Here is a 21,544-nt window from a genome sequence, read left to right on the forward strand (position 1 = left end):
AAAAAAAAAATTAGGTACACCTCAATCCATGAAAATTTGTATTATATTTCCCTCGGTAAAGGACATTTTCGAAATTCTTTAGTTTGTGGGGAAATGTTGTTGAAATCGCCCATCAGCAGCGCTAGTCATTAAGGAAATTAAAAGAAAAAAAATTTAAATGGAGTGAAGTTAATCGCAGTTTACAAACCAGTGCCGCGTCATCTATTCGAATAATAGGAAATGGTATTGATTTTCCCAGAAAATACTTAATCGTCACTAATGACTATTTAATTTGGCGGTCATTACTCATTCTTTGATTCTTGTAAAGCAAGATGTCTCACACTCGAGCAAATGGTTAAAATTAAAGTTTTAAAGATTCCAAATCAGCACTAAAAATTAACTCCAGAACTATGAAAGTATCGAATTCAAGGTTTTCATACAGAGTAAAATAAAGACCCATACCTAATGAAAATTTCTAGAAACTAATTAAGATACTGAAACGATTTAAGTTATGCATCTGGAAAACAAAGATTTGTACTTTTGCAAAACCACTATACAATTTCCTGTTAAGAGATATTTTAAGTTTCACCATAGTCTTAAAAAACGTGTTTTTGGTTGTTTTTAGGATTTTTCAAGGGGTATATATTTAAAAAACTTAATTCGAGAGACAAATTTACAGGCAAATTTCGAATTGAGGACATTTTAATTTTTAAAAATTGTCGACCAGTGCAATTTAGAGCAACTCCAAGCCACACTTCTTAAAACTTATAGCCTGTTCACACCAAACCCAAAACCGGGTTTTCGGCAAAATGTTTTCGAAAACCCGAAAATCGTCCACACCGAACATTTATACATTTTCATTTGACATTTAAATTTGTTTAACACCGGCTGTCAAATTTTGTGTTGATGACAAAATTTGTGAGTAAAAAGTTTTGTCCTTCTCAAATCATTTGTGAAAATAAAATTAATTCTAAACAATTCAAATTGATTTTAACGTAACACTAGCTCGTCTAGAAAAAGAGTTTCAACTGAAGTTCTAGGGACGGGTGGAATGGGCTCACGACATGATCCAACAGGAACTACAAGCTCGCTTGGCTGCAGCTATCCTCTTAGTTCACTTCAACCGGTCCAAACAATTTACTAAGGAAAAGCTAATTGTGTAGAAAATATATCATAAAATCAACAACAAACAAAACTTTTACAATTTGCAATTCATTTTATTTAAAACATTTTCTTCTTCTTTCACAACAAATTCAATCCAAAATACTGAGCTTATGACTATTTACTTCTGTTGGCCAAATGTGCCTTCAGAATCGCCATACATTGTGGCCTTCCGAGCAACTTATAGAAGGGGTTGAGATTATTCCAAACGATTTCGTGTAGATCCTTTTGGCTGGAGCAGAAAGGTCAATTCCTAGTTTCAGCTTCGTACTAAAATTACACTCATCCAGAGCGATCACTGAAGCTGTAATGATCAGAGAGAAAAAAACTAAACGAGAGAACCAACTTCGACGGTTGCTCTCTTTTTGCCTACAAGCTGCGATTTGCACATAAACTTGCATATGTATTAACTCCATATAAAAAAAATGTGGGGAACGAATACTTATGCAAGAAGATGTGCATACTCCCCACATTGCAAAAATTGGCGTCCATCTTTGAAAAATGGCGTCCACCTTTGAAAAATGGCGGATGCAGTCATAACATAAAACTCTGAAAGCACTACAGCTATTATTTGTTTTATTATTAGCTGCGTTTATGCGTTTAATTTTCGCTTAGACCGTTGAAAAATGCAAAAAAAACTCTGATTTAGTTCAATTTTCAGAGTTCATCGACTTAATTTTGGCTGCGAGTTGCTGGAACATTGACAACGAGAGTTAAAGAATGTAAACATGGATCATTAAAATAAAACAACGCAGAAACATTGAAAACATTTTTATATACTCATCTCTTTTTTACATTCCTATTGTATTTGTGTGTACTCATTGTTTATTTTCTTTATGTTACCGACATTTCCAAAATACTGAAAATAAGTGATTTAAGTAGAGACTAAATAAAAACCGTAAACTTCTGTTGCCAGTTTTCATCGCATAAGATTTGTGAATCGGCGATAAGCTATGCTTTCCACTAAGCTAGTGTGCTGTTTTTAAAGGCTTAACTACATATGTAAGCCGAAAAGTACTTTTTTACAAAAGTAAAAGTATTTGTATTCTCGCTAGGTCAGTGGTTTTGTGAAGAGAATATACAAATTTGTTCTTCAACCAAAATTTAAATCTTATGCATCATTTTTATAAGTTTCCCAGTTCTACTATTTATTTATATCTTATCTTTCAGTTATAGCGACAAGGAAAAATCTGTGAGGGAAAGTTCTAACTACAGTTTTTCTGAAAGTGCATTGTGGGTTATTCATAGATGTTTGCTAAACTTTTTAGGCTATTCATAAATAAATGCAAATCTAAGTTAAGGGCTAAACCCGAATAACTATAAACATAGAAAATGCTGTGTTCAAGTAATTATTATCGCAGCCAAATTTCATAATAAATTTTGTTGGTGTATAAAACAGCTGAAAGACTAATTCATGACAAATAAATGTTACGTTAACACTAAGTTCCACAAAATATCGATTGATACCGCAATTACAGAAGATATGGATATTTTATATTAATATTCCCGCTAAACTGTAGACCTTTATTATTTCCACCTATTATAATTAATTCGATTTTAAATAATTCAATGCAGTATATTGTAGATAAAACAGCAGTTAAGTTATGTTAAGGTATTACTATTGAAATAAACATAACATACATTTATAAAAAACATGTACTTGTTCATAACAAATAAAGTCTAGTCTAAAAAACCTTAAACTTGTTATACACTCTTTCTGAACACATCTTTTCTGGTTTTGGTTGTTAATGCCATCTATCTGTAACTCAAAGAAAGAGAAAAGAAAAACAAATTCACCACAATCTTCCGTTTTAACGTTTACCGTAATTCATTGACAAACGAAAATTGTTTGCTAGGATTAATTTGTGAAAACCAGAGAGAGAAAGAAATATAAAATGTCTCGATTCTCTCTGCTCTTCGAGGTGAAAACATGTATACACCGATACGAATTCAACACGCTATAAAAAATGAGAGTAAGAGGTTCCAAAGGGACGGAGACGAGGAAATTTGGCTCTCTCATTTAGTTTTTTCTCTCTGGTAATGATGGGCTGCAATTTATCCATGACTATCTCTTTGGCTTCTTCCTTTGAAGACTCGCCTGGTTTGTCAAATGCACTGAGGATCTTCTTGATTTTGGCAGGCTGTTCATCAAGTTGTGATAACCCACTGTTGTGGTTTATTCACTGGAACAACGAATCCCACACTGTGGAATGTTTTGGAGCAAGTTTTTCTAGCTCACTGCGCCTTAGCCTCCACCATAAATTTTCTTTCATACTTAATCTCCTCCACAAATGAACTTATCGCCTTCTTTCTTATATCTCCTAAATCCTTGTGATTGAACAGAGTTACCGGAAAGTCTTTCTCTAGGTAGTAAGCGAAAGCTTCGAACATATTTGTGGCGATGAGTTCGAAGACGCATCTCTTGGTAACGTCATTACGAGCTATGATCAAGTCTTCCTTGGGGTCATCACGCCAGTAGCCATAGTGTATTCTGGTTCCTCGCTTAACAAAGAGCATTTGGAACTCTGGAGGATCATAAAACAACCGCCAATGCTGAAAATAGTCACCGGGGCAGCTCCCCCAAAGTTTCCTTTTTTTGTTTTTTCTTCTCTTCCATATTCTGTAAATAAAAAACAAAAGGAAATAATTCTTATTTTGTAAAGAAATTGTTTAAATAATATTTATTACCACGACCAAATTTATTTCAAAATCTAATATTTGTTTTGACAGTAACCATCGGCCATCCGCCGTTTTGTTTACATTAATTTGAGCTCTGAATGATTGAAAAGGTTTGTTTGTTTAATTCAACTTTGAATTGCTACTAGTTTTCGAGAGGTTTTATATAAAACTTGTGGTTTACGAAAACTTGCGGTTTACCAAAATTGCATGGCAAAACTTGAGTTTTCGATGAAGGTTTTCGGCAAAAACCGATAACTTCTCGAAAACCCAGTTCTGGTCTTGATGTGAAAAGCCTATTGCATAGTAACAATTTAGTTATCGACAATTTAAAGTTTTTGGAAGTTGCTTCAACTAAAAATTCCATATTTTCATCTTATTTCAAATATTAACATTACATAAACCATAAACATATTAGTGTTTAAATAAGGGTTGTGAAGTCCACTGCTAGCTAGAAGAAAGAAAATTAGTTCGTCGACTTAAAGATGACGGCAATACCTACACATTTATTAGGAAGGCCCAAGGAAGATCTCAAAATTTAATAACAAATGCTCTTAAGCATTCCTCCTTAAATATAATACTTTTATTTCAACAACGCATGAAGGTGCTGAAATTGATAATGCGGCCTGTGCACTCCCGATCGGAAGAAGGCTTCAGAACTCGAATCTCCCAGGAAGAATCGTCGGGAAAGTTCCATTTCTCAGGGCTGGCAATATAAGGTCAATAAAAGAATTTGCCTTAAACCATGCTAATTGGAAGGGAGCAGAGGGCGTACAATAATGGCGCAATATCCTATGTAGTGATCAAACAAAAGTAAATTGGTTTTCATCGGATTCCAGGCTCAATTTACAAAATTAAATTTGTTTTCATCGGATTCCACCCCCGCTATACACAAAAAACTATTAAGAACGCAGGAGGTTATATAATGGTGTGGGGATGTTTTTCTGGTACGGTGTAGGTTCTATATTCGGTGTTAATAACATCTTAACAAAATACGGATATACGGATATTTTAGAAGATGTCATGTTACCGTATTCCGAGGAAAACATACTCTGCGATGGCACTTTCAGCAAGACAACGATCCTAGACATACCACAAGTCTTGTGAAAGATTGGTTTCGAGAAAAACAATTATCCGTCGTTTCATGTAAAAATCAATCCCCTGATCGCAATTTTACTGAGAACTTGCTTAAGTGTAAGTAAGGTAACATGCCAAAAGTTGAATCGATTAGCGTCAAATTAGGTCTTTGGCACTGTCATGTATGGGCAGCTTAAGGTGTTTATGTGTGTTTTATTCTAATGTCTACTACAAGAGAAAACATTGTGTTGTATTCTGTGGATGACGGGGTGGATATACAGATTTCAATCTGTCCGAAAACAGTTGACATTTATAAAATGTAGTAGAACTCCGTATCCATTTATCATAGACGACGAAAGCCAAAAATCCCGTCCTCCTGACTTAGACGAAGTAAAGGTTCCCATATCTAAGATTATGTCTAATAAAGCCCCTGGAGCGGATGGCTTGAATGTGGAGCTCTTTAAACTGCACCAACTATAGAGGAATCAGTCTACTTAACACAGCCTATACATTCTTCTCTGCCGTAATGTGTAGTCTAAAGCCCATCATCAACAACCTAATAGGTCCCTATCAGTGTGGTTTTAGACCAGGAAAGTCCACAGTCGATCAAATATTCACATTACGGCAGATCCTGAAAAAAAAACCGAAAAAAACCGGCAGATCCTGAAAAATCGACACCCACTTGAAAGAATAGTACAGAGCTCACACGTCAACACTAGGGGCACTATTTTTCAAAAGTCTGTCCAATTACTAGCATATGCTGATGACATTGAAATAATCGGAAGAACTCAGTGTGATGTCAATGGGGCTTTTGTGAGTATTGAGGCAGAGGTTGCAAAAATGGGTTTAGGGGTTAATGAGGGAAAAACAACACCGACGTCTTGGTCAAAACGTCACCATGGACAGACGTACCTATGTAGGCTGCACTATTAATGCAGACAACAACACCAGCGCTAAACGCAGAATAACTCTTGCTAACCGTAAAGTCCTCTCTCTAGGGACCAAAGTATCGTTTTATAAGACCCTTATCATCCCCGTTCTGCTATACGGTGCAGAAGCATGGACTATGACAAAAGCGGATGAAAGTACCTTGAGTCGTTTCGAGAGAGAAGTTCTTCGTGTGATCTAAGATGGAATGACGAGCTGTACGGGCTGTACAGCGGCGTAGACTTAGCCAGAAGGGTAAAAGCCCAACGACTAAGATGGTTGGGTTACGTAGAGCGCATGGAAACCAATGCTCCTGCCCGTAAAGTCTTCGAATCCACACCCACAGGACAGTAGAGGAAGACCCCAGATCAGGTGGCGCGCACAAGTGAAAAGTGACCTCACCCAACTTGGAGCTCGAAACTGGAAAAATGTAAGTAGGGACTGAGCTAGATGGTAAACTTTGTTCATACAGGACTGTAGCGCCACCTTAAGTAAGTAAGCATAACTTCATACTAGATTTGAAGATTTGTTATCGTTATAAAAGAGAAAATATATTAAATTTGAGCAAGATGGGCACAAAATTCCATAACAACTACATTAAGAATGGCTTGGTCCATAAGAAATGCACGGGACAACTAACACATGCTTTTCTTTATGGACAAAATCCTCTCAATTTAGCTTGAAGGCAGAAAGAGAGCAAACCCAGTAAGTCGGGACTCTAGATAATATATTTCCTCTATGATCTTTATGTAACACAAACATTGTTTAGTTAAGTATTGGTATGAATGAAAGTTTCGTCATTTAAGCGCCTCTTAAATTTTTAATCACAAATAACTAAACGTATCTTAGAGTTTTACGAAAATCTTATAGATACTGCCTAAAATTTTCAAGTAAAAGATTCTTGACACCAAAAACACGTCGAAGGTACTTAGGGGCTGGTTATGGCTATAAGTAACAATATTTGAACATGTTATAGCTTTATTTTCATCAAAAGATAAAAGCAATAAGATGAATTCTAATATCAAATATTCCACATTTAAAAAATTTTATGATGAAATCCATTTCGATTGACATTTACCAACATTTTACTGGCATCAGTAATAAAATGATTGATGAAATCAACAGCAAAAATAATATACCAAGCTCCTAGTTACTTAATACATGAGTAAAACATTTCACATACCTCCTGTTTTAATTTGTACTCATAGATTTTGCTCATAGCTATAACTGGCCCCTAATCTACCTAGTGCATGCTCTGCCTTACAAATTTTTAAATCACCCTGTCGTAATTATAATTAGCATTGACATACTATACATGGACTGCTAGTAGCCAACTTCACGATGGTTCCACTTTTAACGGACAAAACACTAGCGCAAAGAGGACTATGCGGAAAAATTGTGTAACATTTAATACTCACATCCACTGCTGTCGTTTTTGCTACTATAGTAGTATTTTACTATTTTCAGAGTCAACTGCTACTCTACCCACTGACGAAAGCTACTCCCCAAAAAAAAAACGGAAAAGAAATTTGTATTTGGTTTACAATAAAAACCAAAATTAAAAATATAATGCCCCAATAATAGTGCAACAGCAGAAAGAAAATTTTTAGATATAAGCCCTATAAAAGATAAAAAAAGAAATTCACTCAAGGTAGAAACGGTAAATGCCCTGCTAAGGAACTCCTTAAAAACAATTTCACAGAAAAATGGGAGCCATCGAAAACTTTAATCGAGAATAACAAATCATTGTATAAGGCGCCAGTTATAGCTATCATTGGTGTTCATCATTGAAAACAAACATTAGAATTTTTTTGAGAGGTCGTTTATAGCTATCCTTAAACATTTCTGTCATTGAAAAAATTTCCCGATTGAAATCCACCTGCAAAATTTTACTGACAGAAATCTATCATTGGAATTGTGTGAAATTGGAACACAAATCAGTGGAACGATTCGTTTCACCTTTGAACATAAAGTATCAGCTGTTCAGGAAAATGAATTTCCGTCCGTTGTAGAGAAAAATAAATGCGCAATTACACTTTTTTCTCAAAAAACAAATTCTTTGTTTGATTTCCGATGGATGATTATATAATTTTCCTTTCTAATCAAAAGGAAACACCGTCTTGATCGATTTCAATGGTAGCTATAATTGACCCCTAATGATTGTAACTTAAAATATGAAACATCGAATTTACAATAATGACTTTAATTTATTCTTGAATATTCAAACATGTATTTTGATGTAAAATATAATTTCAATTGTCAATTTCTTATTTAATAAAAAAAGTTATGAATTTAAATTATTTATTTCAACTATATTATTTTAAAATGTTGGCCTTTAAGCAGTGAAAGCGAAAATTTGGTATGACATTATATCCTTCTATTTGTCTGTTTAACCTTTGCAATAGGCCAATCAACTTCGAATTTGGACAATTTTATTTTCAGTTTTTAATTTTGTTCATGGGCCAAGCATGTGTTTGTTGTTTTTTTATTTTACTCCTCAATTTAAGAAAATGCTCCCCAAAATGATATAAAAATACTACTATTGAAATTTTCAAAACGACAGCACTGACACACCAAAAAAACATGGCATCGTTCGTCTTCAACAAATTATACTAGATGTCAGTACTTTCTATGTCAGAAAAAGCTTATCTCAACTAAATACAAACAGATGTCGCTAAAAATTTCATAACTTTTTTTGCCACTGTGCCTGAAAGGGCTAGTGTAGCTAATTTGAAGTGGAACCATTTTTATTCAAATTTTGTATGGAAAATTCACAGCACTAGCAGTCCATGTATAGTATGTCAATGATAATTAGTTTTTAATATTCGAGTCTCGAATCAAGCCATAAGCAGGCTATGTTCACGAACCGTCCCAGCCGGCGCCAAATTCAACGCCGGCGTATATTTTACCATAAGCCGATAAGCCGAAGCCTTTTCGCCACTTCAACACAACTCAAAAAAAATCATTTCATTCGTTTCCACCATCTTTTTCATGAAAGTTGTTCATTCCTCGTGTCTCGTTTGTGCATGGGAATAATTTTCAAGACATAATTTAATTAATTTCTTTTAGTGTGAATCTAAAAATATATTCTTTTTCTGCATTATTTTCTATAAACGAAAGTATTCATAATGTCTGACAATGAAAATCGTAATGGTAACAATTCCAACGGCAACTACGATGAAGAGGTAAGTGCTTTATATACATTTTGCTCCCTAAATTCGTTCCTTAACAATGAATAATGTTTTTAAAATATAATTTCAACAAAAAAAGTTCCAATATTTTTGTGTTAAAATCGTAAAAGTGGTATTTCTTAAATTTGAGTTTAAATTTTTCTTGACTTTAAAACTTTTAGTATGTACCTACTTTTTTAAATTAAAGCGAAACGTCAAAATGGCGGATTTTTTCAAAGCCATCGCGGCCGGCTTGGGTGTTCTCGTCTCGCATCGCAACCCACAGCCCGTAATCACGTATTCCTTGAACAAAATGTGATTTTTTTTTTAAATTAAAATGACTATCTTTTTGTGTTGAATTTTTATATTGATTTTATCTCATCTCAATTTGATGTTTTTTGGATTATTCATTTGATGAATCATAAATTACTCCGCCTTTTTTTCTTTTTTTTTGTGTACCTATAATAAAATTGGTGATGGAATAAAAAGAAGCCATTTTTAATTTTGTCTTTTTTTTTTTGTTTTAATTTTAATCCATTTAGGGTATCAGTGAACCCGAACATATGAGAAAGCTGTTCATTGGTGGTTTGGATTACCGCACCACCGATGACTCTCTGAAGGGCCATTTCGAAAAATGGGGCAACATTGTTGATGTTGTTGTGATGAAGGATCCCAAAACGAAGCGTTCAAGGGGTTTCGGTTTTATTACCTATTCCCAGTCGTACATGGTTGACGATGCCCAGAATGCGCGTCCCCATAAAATCGATGGACGTGTCGTGGAGCCAAAGCGAGCAGTTCCCCGGCAAGAAATTGACAGTCCCAATGCTGGAGCGACTGTTAAGAAATTGTTTGTTGGCGGTCTACGTGACGACCACGATGAGGAGTGCATTCGAGAGTACTTTAACGATTTCGGCAAAATTCTGAGTGTAAATATTGTGGTTGACAAAGAAACCGGCAAGAAGCGTGGTTTCGCTTTTGTTGAATTCGATGACTACGATCCAGTGGACAAAGTTGTATGTAAGTATCAAAAAAAAAACGGAAAAACATTTTATTATATATCAAAAAATGGTAGTCATCTTTGGAGTGAAATTTATATTGCAAACATAGACTAAAGTTAAAATTCTCCTAAAGACGCGATGGTACAATTTGTACATACAAATCTATATATTTGGTTTCCTTGTTAAATGTGTGTTAAAAGTAACGATGCCATCTTTTTATTGTCTTATAATTTCTCTTTGTACAAGATGGAATTTTGCATGACAACTACATTTGGTAAACGTATTGTTTTAAATATTAACGCCATAAAATGGAAAATGAAAATATGTTTTCTTTGTTACTGAAGAGGGTTGGTTTAACCAAAAGTGCCATATGTCAAGATATCAAACAAAAATTCTCCAGATTTCCTTCTGCCGACAGATATGGACTTTAAAATTGAAAAACTAAACAGAGTTTTAAAGTATTAAAGATTTTTTTTTTCAAGTTTGGTCTTCATTTTCTTATTTTTTTTTTTTCTTTCCAACTCAAATTACCCATTATTTAAAATTAAAATTATAACTTAAAGTATTTTAAATTTATAAATGTAAAAAAGGAACAAACTTCGTGGACATTAAAATAGATACACTGATTTAAAAAAAATTAAATTAAATGCAAAGATATTCTGGATTTAAAAATTATAAGCTTTAGATACAGTGTGACATCTGTTGGACATTGAGTCAAATAATCGTCCATCCTATACAGTTCGTTTTTATTTGTTGTTAAATATTTCACAACTGCGCATTTTTAATCGCACCAAAATGTTCTATGGGATTTAAGTTAGACCATTGGGATAGCTACTCTAATACGCTGATTTTTTGTCTCTAAAATACTTTCGAGCAGATTGGCAGATGTGTAGAGGCATGTTCTCGTCTGCGTAAGTCAGCATCGTATCCTTCTTGATATTCACCTTCATCTTTTGATCTATTTTAATTTCAATCAAATGTATTGGTCCAACGCCATACCAAGAAAATTAACCCCAAAGTATGATACTGGCGTCACAATTCTTAGCTGTTTTCTGGATGTATTTGGGATTTAATTCTTTCAAACGAATCCTTCTATTTTGGTCTGCCATCACTTCCGAAAAAATGTATCCTTGTTTCGTCTATCCACAAAACATTCCTCCACTTTTTGTCTTCTTTTGACCCACTCTAATCAAAATGCACACCCTGTGTTTTTATTTTGATAATGGTAGTAAATGTGTTTTTATTTTTAGGAAAAATAATTTAAAAAATAACAACTCAAGATAAACTTAGAAAATCTATTTTTTAAGTATGTCCCATATACATATGTCACACCATGCATTGCCTTACCGATATTTATTTAGTAGGATATATATTTAGTAATAAAACAACGTAGTAATTGCGGTTAATTTATTAAGAAAACTGAATGTTTTAAAGTCTATGCTGAGCCTGCGTATTAGAAACATATAATCAACCAGTTTTTATATTAGAAAAAAAGGAACTTTATTCAAACAAAGTGCAACTTTCCATTTTTGACAGGAAACAAAGGATTTACTTTTACAAGCTGGTAACTTACACCGCTGTCTATCAATTGACCAACAAGGAAAATGGTCAATTCCGTCGATCCTAGCATCTTTAGGTGGTATTATTTTGGCTTTTGGCTTCTTTTTCTTTCTTTCGTCAAGCATATCTGATATGAATGATGATGGTCGTCCTCTTTCTTGTCATAGATGATCCAGATAAGCACAGTGCTTTAGCTACCTCCAGTCGAAATTCCCGAAGCTTCATCAGTTTAGTGTTTTGTCTTAGCGACTATTCTTATACAAAAGCCAGCTGTTTATTAGCATCACATCAAGGTAGAAGATTCGCATATACCATTTTCTTGTACGCATTTTTATTTTATGCTTTCCGATAAAGGTGTGCAACAAATCCACTCCACCTATGTATATGTGGGTTGTAATGTGGAATTACGTTTGGGGCATCGATATCTATGTACTGTTTACGTTATTTATTAAAACGTATTAATTTATCTTTAGGCTGCTCACCGACGAAAGAAGATAATGAAACCACAGTTTTGCTATCTAGCCACATAACTGTCGTCACTGGTACCTTGTCTACAGTAGTGACCATTTTCTTCTGAGTATTCTTAAACGGCCTTTGTTAACGGTGTCGGTGAATTCCAAACTTAGCCAAGTAGGATATCAATTCAGGTCAAAGAAGACTTTGTAATTCGTATTCCTGGGAACACAACGACACAAACGTACAACAAAATTGCTACTCGCACCTAAATCAGGTTCATCAGGAAGCCTAAATTGATCGGCGTTATCAGTGCCGGAATAAACTTCAAAGTTATATGCAAAACCTTCATCATCGCATAGTACCAACAACTTGTAACCCCATTTATGAGGTTTGTTGTGAATTTATTGTCGCAGAAAGTTGTAAGCTTTTGTGGAGCACATTTCCACTTCAAATTCTCCTATCACCATATCCTGAATTTTGATCATGTCATCGCTATCCCCATTATACAGTTCCAATTCATCTTCGCTACCAGGCGGCACCTCAAGTATGTGGTCAATATCTGTAGTATCCAGAAGTTTTTTAGGATTCATCTGCAAATAATACGTATAATTTGATACACTTATTGCAAAGTGTGGCACATAGAAAAGTATGGTGAATTCATGTACTATATATGAATTTTTCTAGAAGAAAACAATTTTTACAATAAATAGAAACATAAACTTACCTCTAATTATTTCGAAACTAGTAACTCCAAATTTTACCACTTTTCTGAAATAAGTTATCTGACCTTCGTTCACTTTTTACAAACCGAAGACTACGTTCCTGGACGGTAGTCCTTTCCAACTTGCGTGCGCCACCTGAGTCGCAATATTCTTCTTTTATGCCGTCCCTCGGTATACCTTCCGGGCTGTAAATGTCAATTCGACATAAGCCAGCAATCTAAGTCGTTGGGCTTTTATTGCTGTATTGCCCGTACTGTTCGTCGTTGTGTCTTCACCTACATTCTCCATCTAGAAGTTCTCATCTTTATTTGATAAGTTCAAAGTCTGAGCGCCATTAATGAGAACCGGAATGATGATTGTCTTATATAGGGTGATTTTAACTCGACAGGGGACTTCACTAATAGTAATAGTGATTTTAAGGTACGAGTATTTATATGGATCTGAGAATTCCCTATTGTTTCTTTTGATAAATTCAAGCATTTTATTGACTATGGATATGATAATTCTTTAGTTTCTTTGACTAAATCCACATTTGATTGGCTTGTTTATCATTTAGTCATAGTGAGGTAAAAATGAAGAAGTAGAATGGCTGAAGCACGGCAAGACACTTCGAAATATTAAGTAAAAAGTGTTGCTATATCTTTCAAAAGAAGAAAACTATCAGCTTGTTGTACGATAAAGTTTAAAGTCATCCGCAAAAAGGAGGCAACTTGAATTATTGAAAATAGTAGTCGTTTAAAAACAACAAAAAAGTAATGGCCCTATTTTGGATTCTACATGTTAAATATGATTTTAGCCACTTCAATACAAACTGAATTATACCTAAAGAATATAATTTATGAAGTATGTAATACTTTAATCAATTGATTTCGCAAATGTTAAAATAACTGATAGCAGCAAGAGCTATACTTTTGATTTGTAGAAATAGAAACAAAAAGAGATAAAAAAGATTTCTTGCCAAGTGACTTACCAAAATGGAGATATCAAAACACATTATTACTTATTTAAATATCCTCTTATTAATTTTATTTTAATTTATTGTTTAGTGCAAAAGACCCACACCATCAAGAGCAAGCTTTTGGATGTTAAAAAAGCCATTGCCAAGCAGGATATGAGTGGAGGCGGCGGCGGTGGTGGTGGCGGCCGAGGAGGTGGTCGCGGAGGCATGGGTGGTGGTGGCCGTGGTGGTGATCGCCAAGGAAACTGGGGTGGTGGCGGCGGCGGTGGTGGCCGTGGACAAGGCAACAACTGGGGTGGCAACTCTGGTAACTTTGGAAACAACGGCGGTGGTGGTGGTTACAACCAAGGTGGTGGCGGCGGAGGCGGTGGTGGAAACTGGAACAGTCAGCCTGCACCATGGAACAACAATGTTGGTGGTGGAGGTGGTGGTAATGACTGGAACGGTGGATCCGGTGGTGGCTTTGGCGGCGGTGGAGCTGGCAACCAAGGTGGTGGTAACTGGGGAAGCGGTGGCGGCGGCGGCGGTGGTGGTGGCGGCGGTAACTTCGGCAACGACTACCAACAAAACTACGGAGGCGGCCCACAGAGAAATAACTTTGGAAACAACAGAGCGGCTCCATACGGTGGTGGCGCCGGCGGCGGCGGTGGTGGTGGTGGATTCCACAAAAACCAAAGTGGTAAATATTAACAATACCAATGTCAAATATTGTTTAACTAACATTCGTTTTCTTTTTCTAAAGTAGGAGGTGGTGGTGGTATGGGAGGCCAAGGCGGCGGTGGCGGCTTTGGTGGCGGTAACTATGGTGGTGGACAAGGAAACATGGGCGGTGGAAACAGGCGGTATTAATAGGTGAGTTGATATAACTTTTTAAACAAATCCAATGTCATATTCTCTTCTTAATTATGAGAAAAAGCAGTTTTAGTTGTTGCAAGAGTGAGAATTTAACTACGTACAAAAATCAACTGTTTTCTTTTTATTAATATAAACAAAAATATTTACACAGGTAGATCAATAATAAATTAGTCTAGCCTTAATCTAAACTCAACTTATCGTAACTCTTAGCGTCAGGATCTCTATTTTGGTTTTTTCATATTATATGTCAGTGATTTAAGAAAAAAAAATACCAAGTTTTTCGAATTCAAAATAAAAGTGCTAAAAAAAATACTTACCCGGTTTTAAAGAGGATATAGAAACAAAATATCAGGAATACTGTGTTATTACTATTTGTTTTCCTTTCCTGTTTTCTATTTTCCAATTTCAACCGAATGAAATATGAAATGAAGGAAGGGGTTCGTCCGAAGATATAATCTAAGAAGTTGTTGTTTTACTGATTCGTTAGCATATTAAAAAAAAACACACTATACTCCGTTCAAGTTGAATATGCAGTACAATAAAAATAGGATTTTTACATTTCACCCATACTATTATGGAGTTCAATACACTGCGAAATAATAATAAGGTAAATAAAAACCCTCCTGTTCCGTCTGTTTTTATGAAAAATTACTATCAAGGAATGGCAACCTTTATTTGTGATCTTATATTTTTATAACAGTTGAAATTAAATTGCTCTCTCTGGTATCGTAAGTCTAACAATAATCTATTGATCTTTATTGCGGTACGAACAATTTGTAAGTCAAAGTGATTTTAATTAAGAATCGTTATTACCACTTAGGCAGAAATCAAACGCCTGCCTAACCGTTCATGAATCGATAAGGCCCGCCAAAATTGAAAACATTTTTAACCTCAATGTGTCACCAAGTCGCCTGTTTAAAAACTTTAAGTTTTACTAAGAAATATGTACTTTTAAAAATTGGCCTTAACGTTATTTCGTTCTAAAAAAAAGTCTATCTCCATTTGGCTCCCACAAGGTTTCCGTAGTGATTATTAAACTATCAAACATCGGCATCAAATCAAATGGGGTGGCGCAACAGTCCGTTGTGAACCAGGGCCTAGTTACTTACAACTCTCAACCATTCCTGTGTGCGAGTACTGTTGTCAGGAATGGAAGGGACCTACAATTTAAGGCCGAATCCGAACGGCTAGCTTGAGAAAGCACTTTTTCATGACAAGAATTACTCTTGAAGGATTTGTCAATTCCTCGCAAGAGGCAGTACCCGCGAATTTTTTTTTTTAAATTAAGCTGGCACAGGCAGGGATTGAACCCAAGACCCCTTGCATGACAGTCCAACGCACTAACCATCATGCCACGGGTACTACATCGGCATAGTTCATTCAAAAATGTCGACAGGGTTACCAAATGCTGGGGGGTCATTGCGTAAAACGATTATCGTCAAGCGATGGTGTTTTGGCAATAGTCTTTACGTAAGACGATAATCGTCAAAGTGATATCGCCAAAACGATAGCGTTAGCATGAAAGCTAATAGGAATCGTCTGTCATGCCAAATACTAACTTAGCAAATTGAATAAAAAATGTTTCGGCTTAACTGAGTTTTGTTCCAAAATGAAAACTCAGAAAAAAATAAACTGAACGCGGTTATGGAGACAAATAAGAGATAAACCAGACCCTCTATCTCTTTTTCTTTCTCACTTGTAAAATAATCTAAACCATTATAGTTTTATGCAAAGTTTTTCAAAAAATGCCTTTATACTTTCAATAATATCAGACATAGTAACATTGTTGGCGGAAAAAAGAAAGAGAAAGAGAAATAGTAACAGTAACAATAACAATATGCCCAACAAAATAGTTGGTAAGTTTGGTAAGCAATTTTTTGCAAATTTTCACAACTTCTTATAGACAAAACCCAAGTTTAATAACATTTTCAAGTTATCGAAAAAGCATTATCTCTCGTTGAGTTCATTATGACATTTCAGTTTTCTTGAAAACGATACACGAGATAGTGACAAAGTTACGTGAAACAAATTATTGACGATATCGTTAATGATAATCGTTTTAAAAATTACGGAATGACTCGTGATTTTATGAACAGAAACATCTACATCTTAAGCTAAACATAAAAAGATTAAACTTCATTAAATCCACATTTTTCCACAAGAGTTAAAAAAGTTTGCGCGTTTCTTTTTAAAGAGTTTCCCAGGAGGATTTGCAACTTTTAACGTAAGAACGATTTGTCTGATGGCACACCTCAAAATCGTCGATTTTACTCTTATTTACTTACTTGAGGTGGCGCTGCAGTCGTCTGTGTACTAGGGCCTCTACCAACAAACTTTTCCATCTAGCTCGGTGCCCAGCTAGTGGCCTCCAGTTTCGCGCTTTCTACATGTGAGCGCCACCTGATTCGCGCTCATCCACGACTGCGCTGTCCTGTGGGTGTGGATTCGAAGACTTTCCGGGCAGGAGCATTGGTTTCAATGCGCTCTACGCGACCCAGCCATCTTGATCATTGGACTTTTGCACTTCTGGCTAGGTCTTACGTCGCTGTACAGCCCGTACAGCTTGTCGATCCATCTAAGATCCCACGTAGGACTTTTGTCTCGAAACTACTCAAGGTGCTTTCATCCGCTTTTGTCATAGTCCATGCTTCTGCACCGTATAGCAGGACAGGGATGATGAAAGTCTTATATAGCGACACTTTGGTCCCTCGAGAGAGGACTTTACCACTCCTTTGCTTTCTTAGCCCAAAGAAACGGCGGTTAGCAAGATTTATTCTGCGTTTGATCTTAGCGCTGGTGATGTTTTCTGCGTTAATAGCGCAGCCTACATACGTACGTCTGTCCATGGTGACGTTTTGACCGAGACGTCGGCGTTGTAGGTTAAACCCATTTTTGCTGCCTCTGCCTCAATACTCAAAAGCACCATTGACATCACGCTGAATTCTTCCGATTATGTCAATGTCATCAGCATAAGCTAGTAATTGGACAGACATTTGAAAGATAGTGGTAAGATTTTAATCTTAAATTTGTTAGTTAAGTCAATGATTGCCTCTTCTTTTGTGCACTTAAGTGATTTGAAGTACTTTAAGCCATATATTAACTCAAAAACAAATTTCAATATAATTTGCGGGATCAGTTTTTATTTCAGTGTCAATTCCTTAAGCTCAGTCCCATGCAAACATCATGAGGCACCAGTGTGTTCAAATAAGCTCATAAGGCCTTAACAGCATATTTAAAATGAACAGAGTATAGTATATTGAAAATAAATTAAAAAGAATGTCTGCCGAAATAGAGTTTATTTTAATATTATTTCAATAGTGTTTTGGGCACTATTTTAACGATCACATGTATTGAGTATCAAACGTTCCAACGTTCCAACGTCTTAGAATAAAAACCTCTAAAATTGTTTTTTGATACTCGAATAAAAACCAAAACAAACAAAAAAGCATAAGTTAGTTGTCCCTGTTAAAACAAAAACTGACTTAGAAAGAAGTAAAATAATGAAATCCATATATCAGTGTTATTTTCACATTTCATCAGCGAAACATTTCCCGAACAACTATAAGTAGGTACAATTTTCTCTTTTATAAAAGATATTTAGAGGTCCCAGAAAAAAAAATTTAAAAACTCACGTAAATTGAAATTGGTGAAGGGAATCGTTTCGACGTAAGTTGAATGGAAGGGAAAATCTGACTGAGAGAAATTAGTTCAAAACTTTAACTTTAGAGATTCCGACGCCAAATAAAAATTACACTTTTAAAAAATACTTTCTTTGTTAAGAATAAGAATAGATTAATAGAAGTTTATTATTCCTGAAAGCCTAGTTTACAGATCGCGTGCGAAAAAATATTGTAAAAAAACAACTGATTATACGCAACAATTTAAGGCATACGAAATTGTTAGTTTTTTTTTCGCTCGAACCAGTAAACGAGGCTTGAAAATTTAGAATTTTTAATTGTTTCTCTTGAATCAATTGTACAATTATCTTAAGCAAATTTTCCTATCATTTGGATTTTTGTTTTTAGGAAACGTACGAAATTACTCTAAACAATTTTAAAATGTTCCTTTTAATTTTAAATTCATAAACTTAAGTTAAGAAGACAACAAAACAAAAAAAACTAAATTTTTTATATAACAAAAATATATTTTAAATATTTTTTCTTTTTACGAATATAGGTAAAAATGCAAATGTACAGACAGAAGAATGTGACAGAAGATAGGCAGAATTCTAAGAAATAAAAAATCAAGCATTGAGGTAGTTACTTAAGGAATTTAGTTCCTACCTTGACAAAACAAACAAAAACAAAATAAAATCAAGAAAAGCAGAAAGCTAAACAAAAACAAAAAACATAAAATTAACTACATGCATAGCCGCCGAAAACATCATGACTAAAAATATTTATTACAAAGAAAAAAATAGGTAGTATGTAGTCCCAACGTCTTTTGTTTATTCTTTTTTTAATTATAAAAATTGCATTTATTTTCTTTTGACCAACATAGATTTTTTTTTAGAATATGGAACTTAAAAAATTAGTTTTAAAGTTTTATTTTTAAAGAATATTATGAATCAAACAAAAAAATATATTATTTATATCTAAATAAAAAAAAATATGATAAACTATGAGACAAAAAAATACAACTTTCCCTCTACTTACTTTAAAAAAAAAAGAGAAAAAGAAAAAGTAATCTTCTGTCAAAAGTAGCGTTAATGTTTTGTGTTTAACATTTATTAAGAGAATCGAAACAAAAACGCTGTATTTCTGTTTTTACAGTTCGTTCGTCCACCAATCAATATAACAAACAAAATATACAAAAATATGAATGATAAGTACTATTAGTAAGACATTAATTACTACAATTAACTGTAAGAATTAATAAAACAAAACAAAAATAGAAGATACAAAACACTGTAAAATGTAGTTATTCATTTTTTAGCTTTTTTGTACACATCAATTGAGCGTGGGGGGAATTCTTCAATCATAAAAATAAAGTTGATCAGATATTTTTGATCATTCAAATAGATTCCCCCCGTCTCTGATTCTCAATTGTTTTCCAGGATATATATTTCTTGTAGAAGGTACATAATTCTAAGAATACGATTCTAACCCAGCGCAACAACCCAAGAGACAAAGACAGAGTCAGTGAGAAAAAGGGGGATAAAGAAAGAGAGAAAATTCCAACAACAAAAAATGTGACGAGGTAGTCAGCCAAAACAAAACAAACCAAAAAGTTCGTTCTTCTTCTATCCATGAAATCATTTGAATACAAACAAAATAAAAACATTCAATGATATGTGAGGTAGTTAGCAGGAGCTTTACCAAAGTCGTGTTGGCAGATTTTTTGAAATTTTTTATCAAAATGCAAAAATATGCACAACCAGGAAGGCAGAACACAGGAAAATCAAAAATTACTCTTCACATTTTATCCACCGATTAAACTAATGAATTGCTTGTGTTGTATGTATCTCGTTCCAAGAACATTTTAGGTTCGTGTTGAACTACATTTCTCTTGATCGATCTTCTTATCGCTGCTGTGCGAACAATAACTCAAGGCGTTGTTGTTTTGCCAAACAACTGGTTGTTCCGTGTTCCTTGAACGTTTTGGAAAGAACTCTCGAGGATCACAGTATGGTGGTGCAGTGCGCCGCGTCACGTGGTGAGTTTTTACAAAAAAAAAACTAACATTTTACTTTACAGAGATTATAGTAATGAATAGTTGGTGGGGTATTATATTAAGGCTTGATATTGTACTAATAAAACATTTAATAAAGTTAAAAAAAATAATTATTTAAAAGAAAATTAGTTTGTATTTTGTTTTTATCAATGGTTTATAAAAATAAAGAAAAACAAATTTATATTATATGCACATAAGAAATTAGATTCAAGAGATTTTAAGGAATCAAGAGCGTCTTATATTTGCTAGAATCTAAAATAATGATGGTAAGTTGCTAAGATGATAATTTAAGCTATACTTTTGCACTGTTTCTCGTAAGCCGCTCTTGTTCTCATTTTTTGCAGATTCTGAAGGAAATTTATATCACCCAAATTAACGTTCACCGTTTATTTTTCATTCAATTTTATATTCAGCCCTGTCATGAGTTTTATCCGAAAATTGGTTCTGAGGGCCGATTCCAGAAATCGCGGCGGATCGCTTTTAATGGCGGATTTGTGTTTTATATTCTCAAAAGCGAAAGTTCTTTCCAACAAAATGTTATTCTTCTCGTGGGTTTTAAAAGGGTCTGTCGTGATAGTGGCGGATTGCAACAAAATGTAAACAAAAATAAGTTTTATTTGTCAAAACAATTTTATAAACCTTATTGAACAAAATTCATTAAAAAAAATTCAATTTGGAAAAAGATAAGGCGAAGACCCAATTCTAAATAGTTTTCTTTGAATATTTAAATAATTAGCTTCTTTTCTTGCTTCTTCTCTTTCTGCATTTAAAAAACACTTCTGGAGTCCAACAATAATATTAAAATATAACTACAAACATTAAGATACTTTTTTCAGAGAAAAACAATTAGTTTTAATGGAATGAAATTTTATATTTTTCGAAACAGCTGACAAATAAATGGAAAATTGGAAAATGGATTGAAAATATTTGACATTTAAGCCGGAAAAATGAAAGGACCGCTTTCTTCCATGTTCGCTTTTGAAATTAACTCAAAGCGAAGGCGGTCGAAATTGAATTTTCGCTTTCAATGCGATCCGCCGCGCTTTCTGGAATAACCTTTCCTGAAACTTACGAATCCCAAAAAAAGATATTCACGCCCATGTTCCGAATTTCGATCGAAAGTGAATTGAAATCACTTTTCAATTTCACGTGAAATGAAATCGCATGTTCTTCAATTCGATCGAATTCGAAAACTTCGAAATTGCTTCGAACTGTCAGAACTGAAGAATCATACATTTTTATTTTGTTTCTGAAGTAAAATGTTTGCTGTTTTGAAGATAGATGCATTATTATTATCAATTTTAAGTGAAAAAAGAAAGAAGAATTCAAGAG

General features: G+C 34.4%; 1 protein-coding gene across 2 annotated transcripts; it reads left to right on the top strand.

Annotated features, from left to right (window-relative positions):
* Window positions 1-8,754: 8,754 nt before the first annotated feature.
* LOC129938666 (heterogeneous nuclear ribonucleoprotein 87F-like) lies at window positions 8,755-20,266 on the top strand. 2 transcript variants are annotated; one of them, XM_056046342.1, is made up of 5 exons: window positions 8,755-9,005; window positions 9,533-10,007; window positions 13,773-14,363; window positions 14,427-14,536; window positions 20,015-20,266. In XM_056046342.1, exons 1-4 carry the CDS (start codon window positions 8,949-8,951, stop codon window positions 14,531-14,533), a joined length of 1,230 nt encoding a protein of 409 aa, XP_055902317.1. In that variant the 5' UTR covers window positions 8,755-8,948; the 3' UTR covers window positions 14,534-14,536; window positions 20,015-20,266. The 2 variants fall into 2 exon arrangements, with proteins under 2 accessions (XP_055902317.1, XP_055902316.1); XM_056046341.1 differs by lacking the exon at window positions 20,015-20,266 and adding an exon at window positions 18,716-19,454 and having other exon boundaries at window positions 8,758-9,005.
* Window positions 20,267-21,544: the final 1,278 nt, after the last annotated feature.

This window comes from Eupeodes corollae, chromosome 1, assembly GCF_945859685.1.
Source record: "Eupeodes corollae chromosome 1, idEupCoro1.1, whole genome shotgun sequence".
Lineage (NCBI taxonomy): Eukaryota > Metazoa > Arthropoda > Insecta > Diptera > Syrphidae > Eupeodes > Eupeodes corollae.

Bases quoted from the DNA above. Each gene is read 5' to 3' on its own strand.
- LOC129938666 (XM_056046342.1), top strand. From the start codon at position 8,949: ATGTCTGACAATGAAAATCGTAATGGTAACAATTCCAACGGCAACTAC. The intron at 9,006-9,532 runs GTAAGTGCTTTA...TAATCCATTTAG, and splicing joins ACGGCAACTACGATGAAGAG to GGTATCAGTGAACCCGAACA. The intron at 10,008-13,772 runs GTAAGTATCAAA...TTTATTGTTTAG, and splicing joins TCCAGTGGACAAAGTTGTAT to TGCAAAAGACCCACACCATC.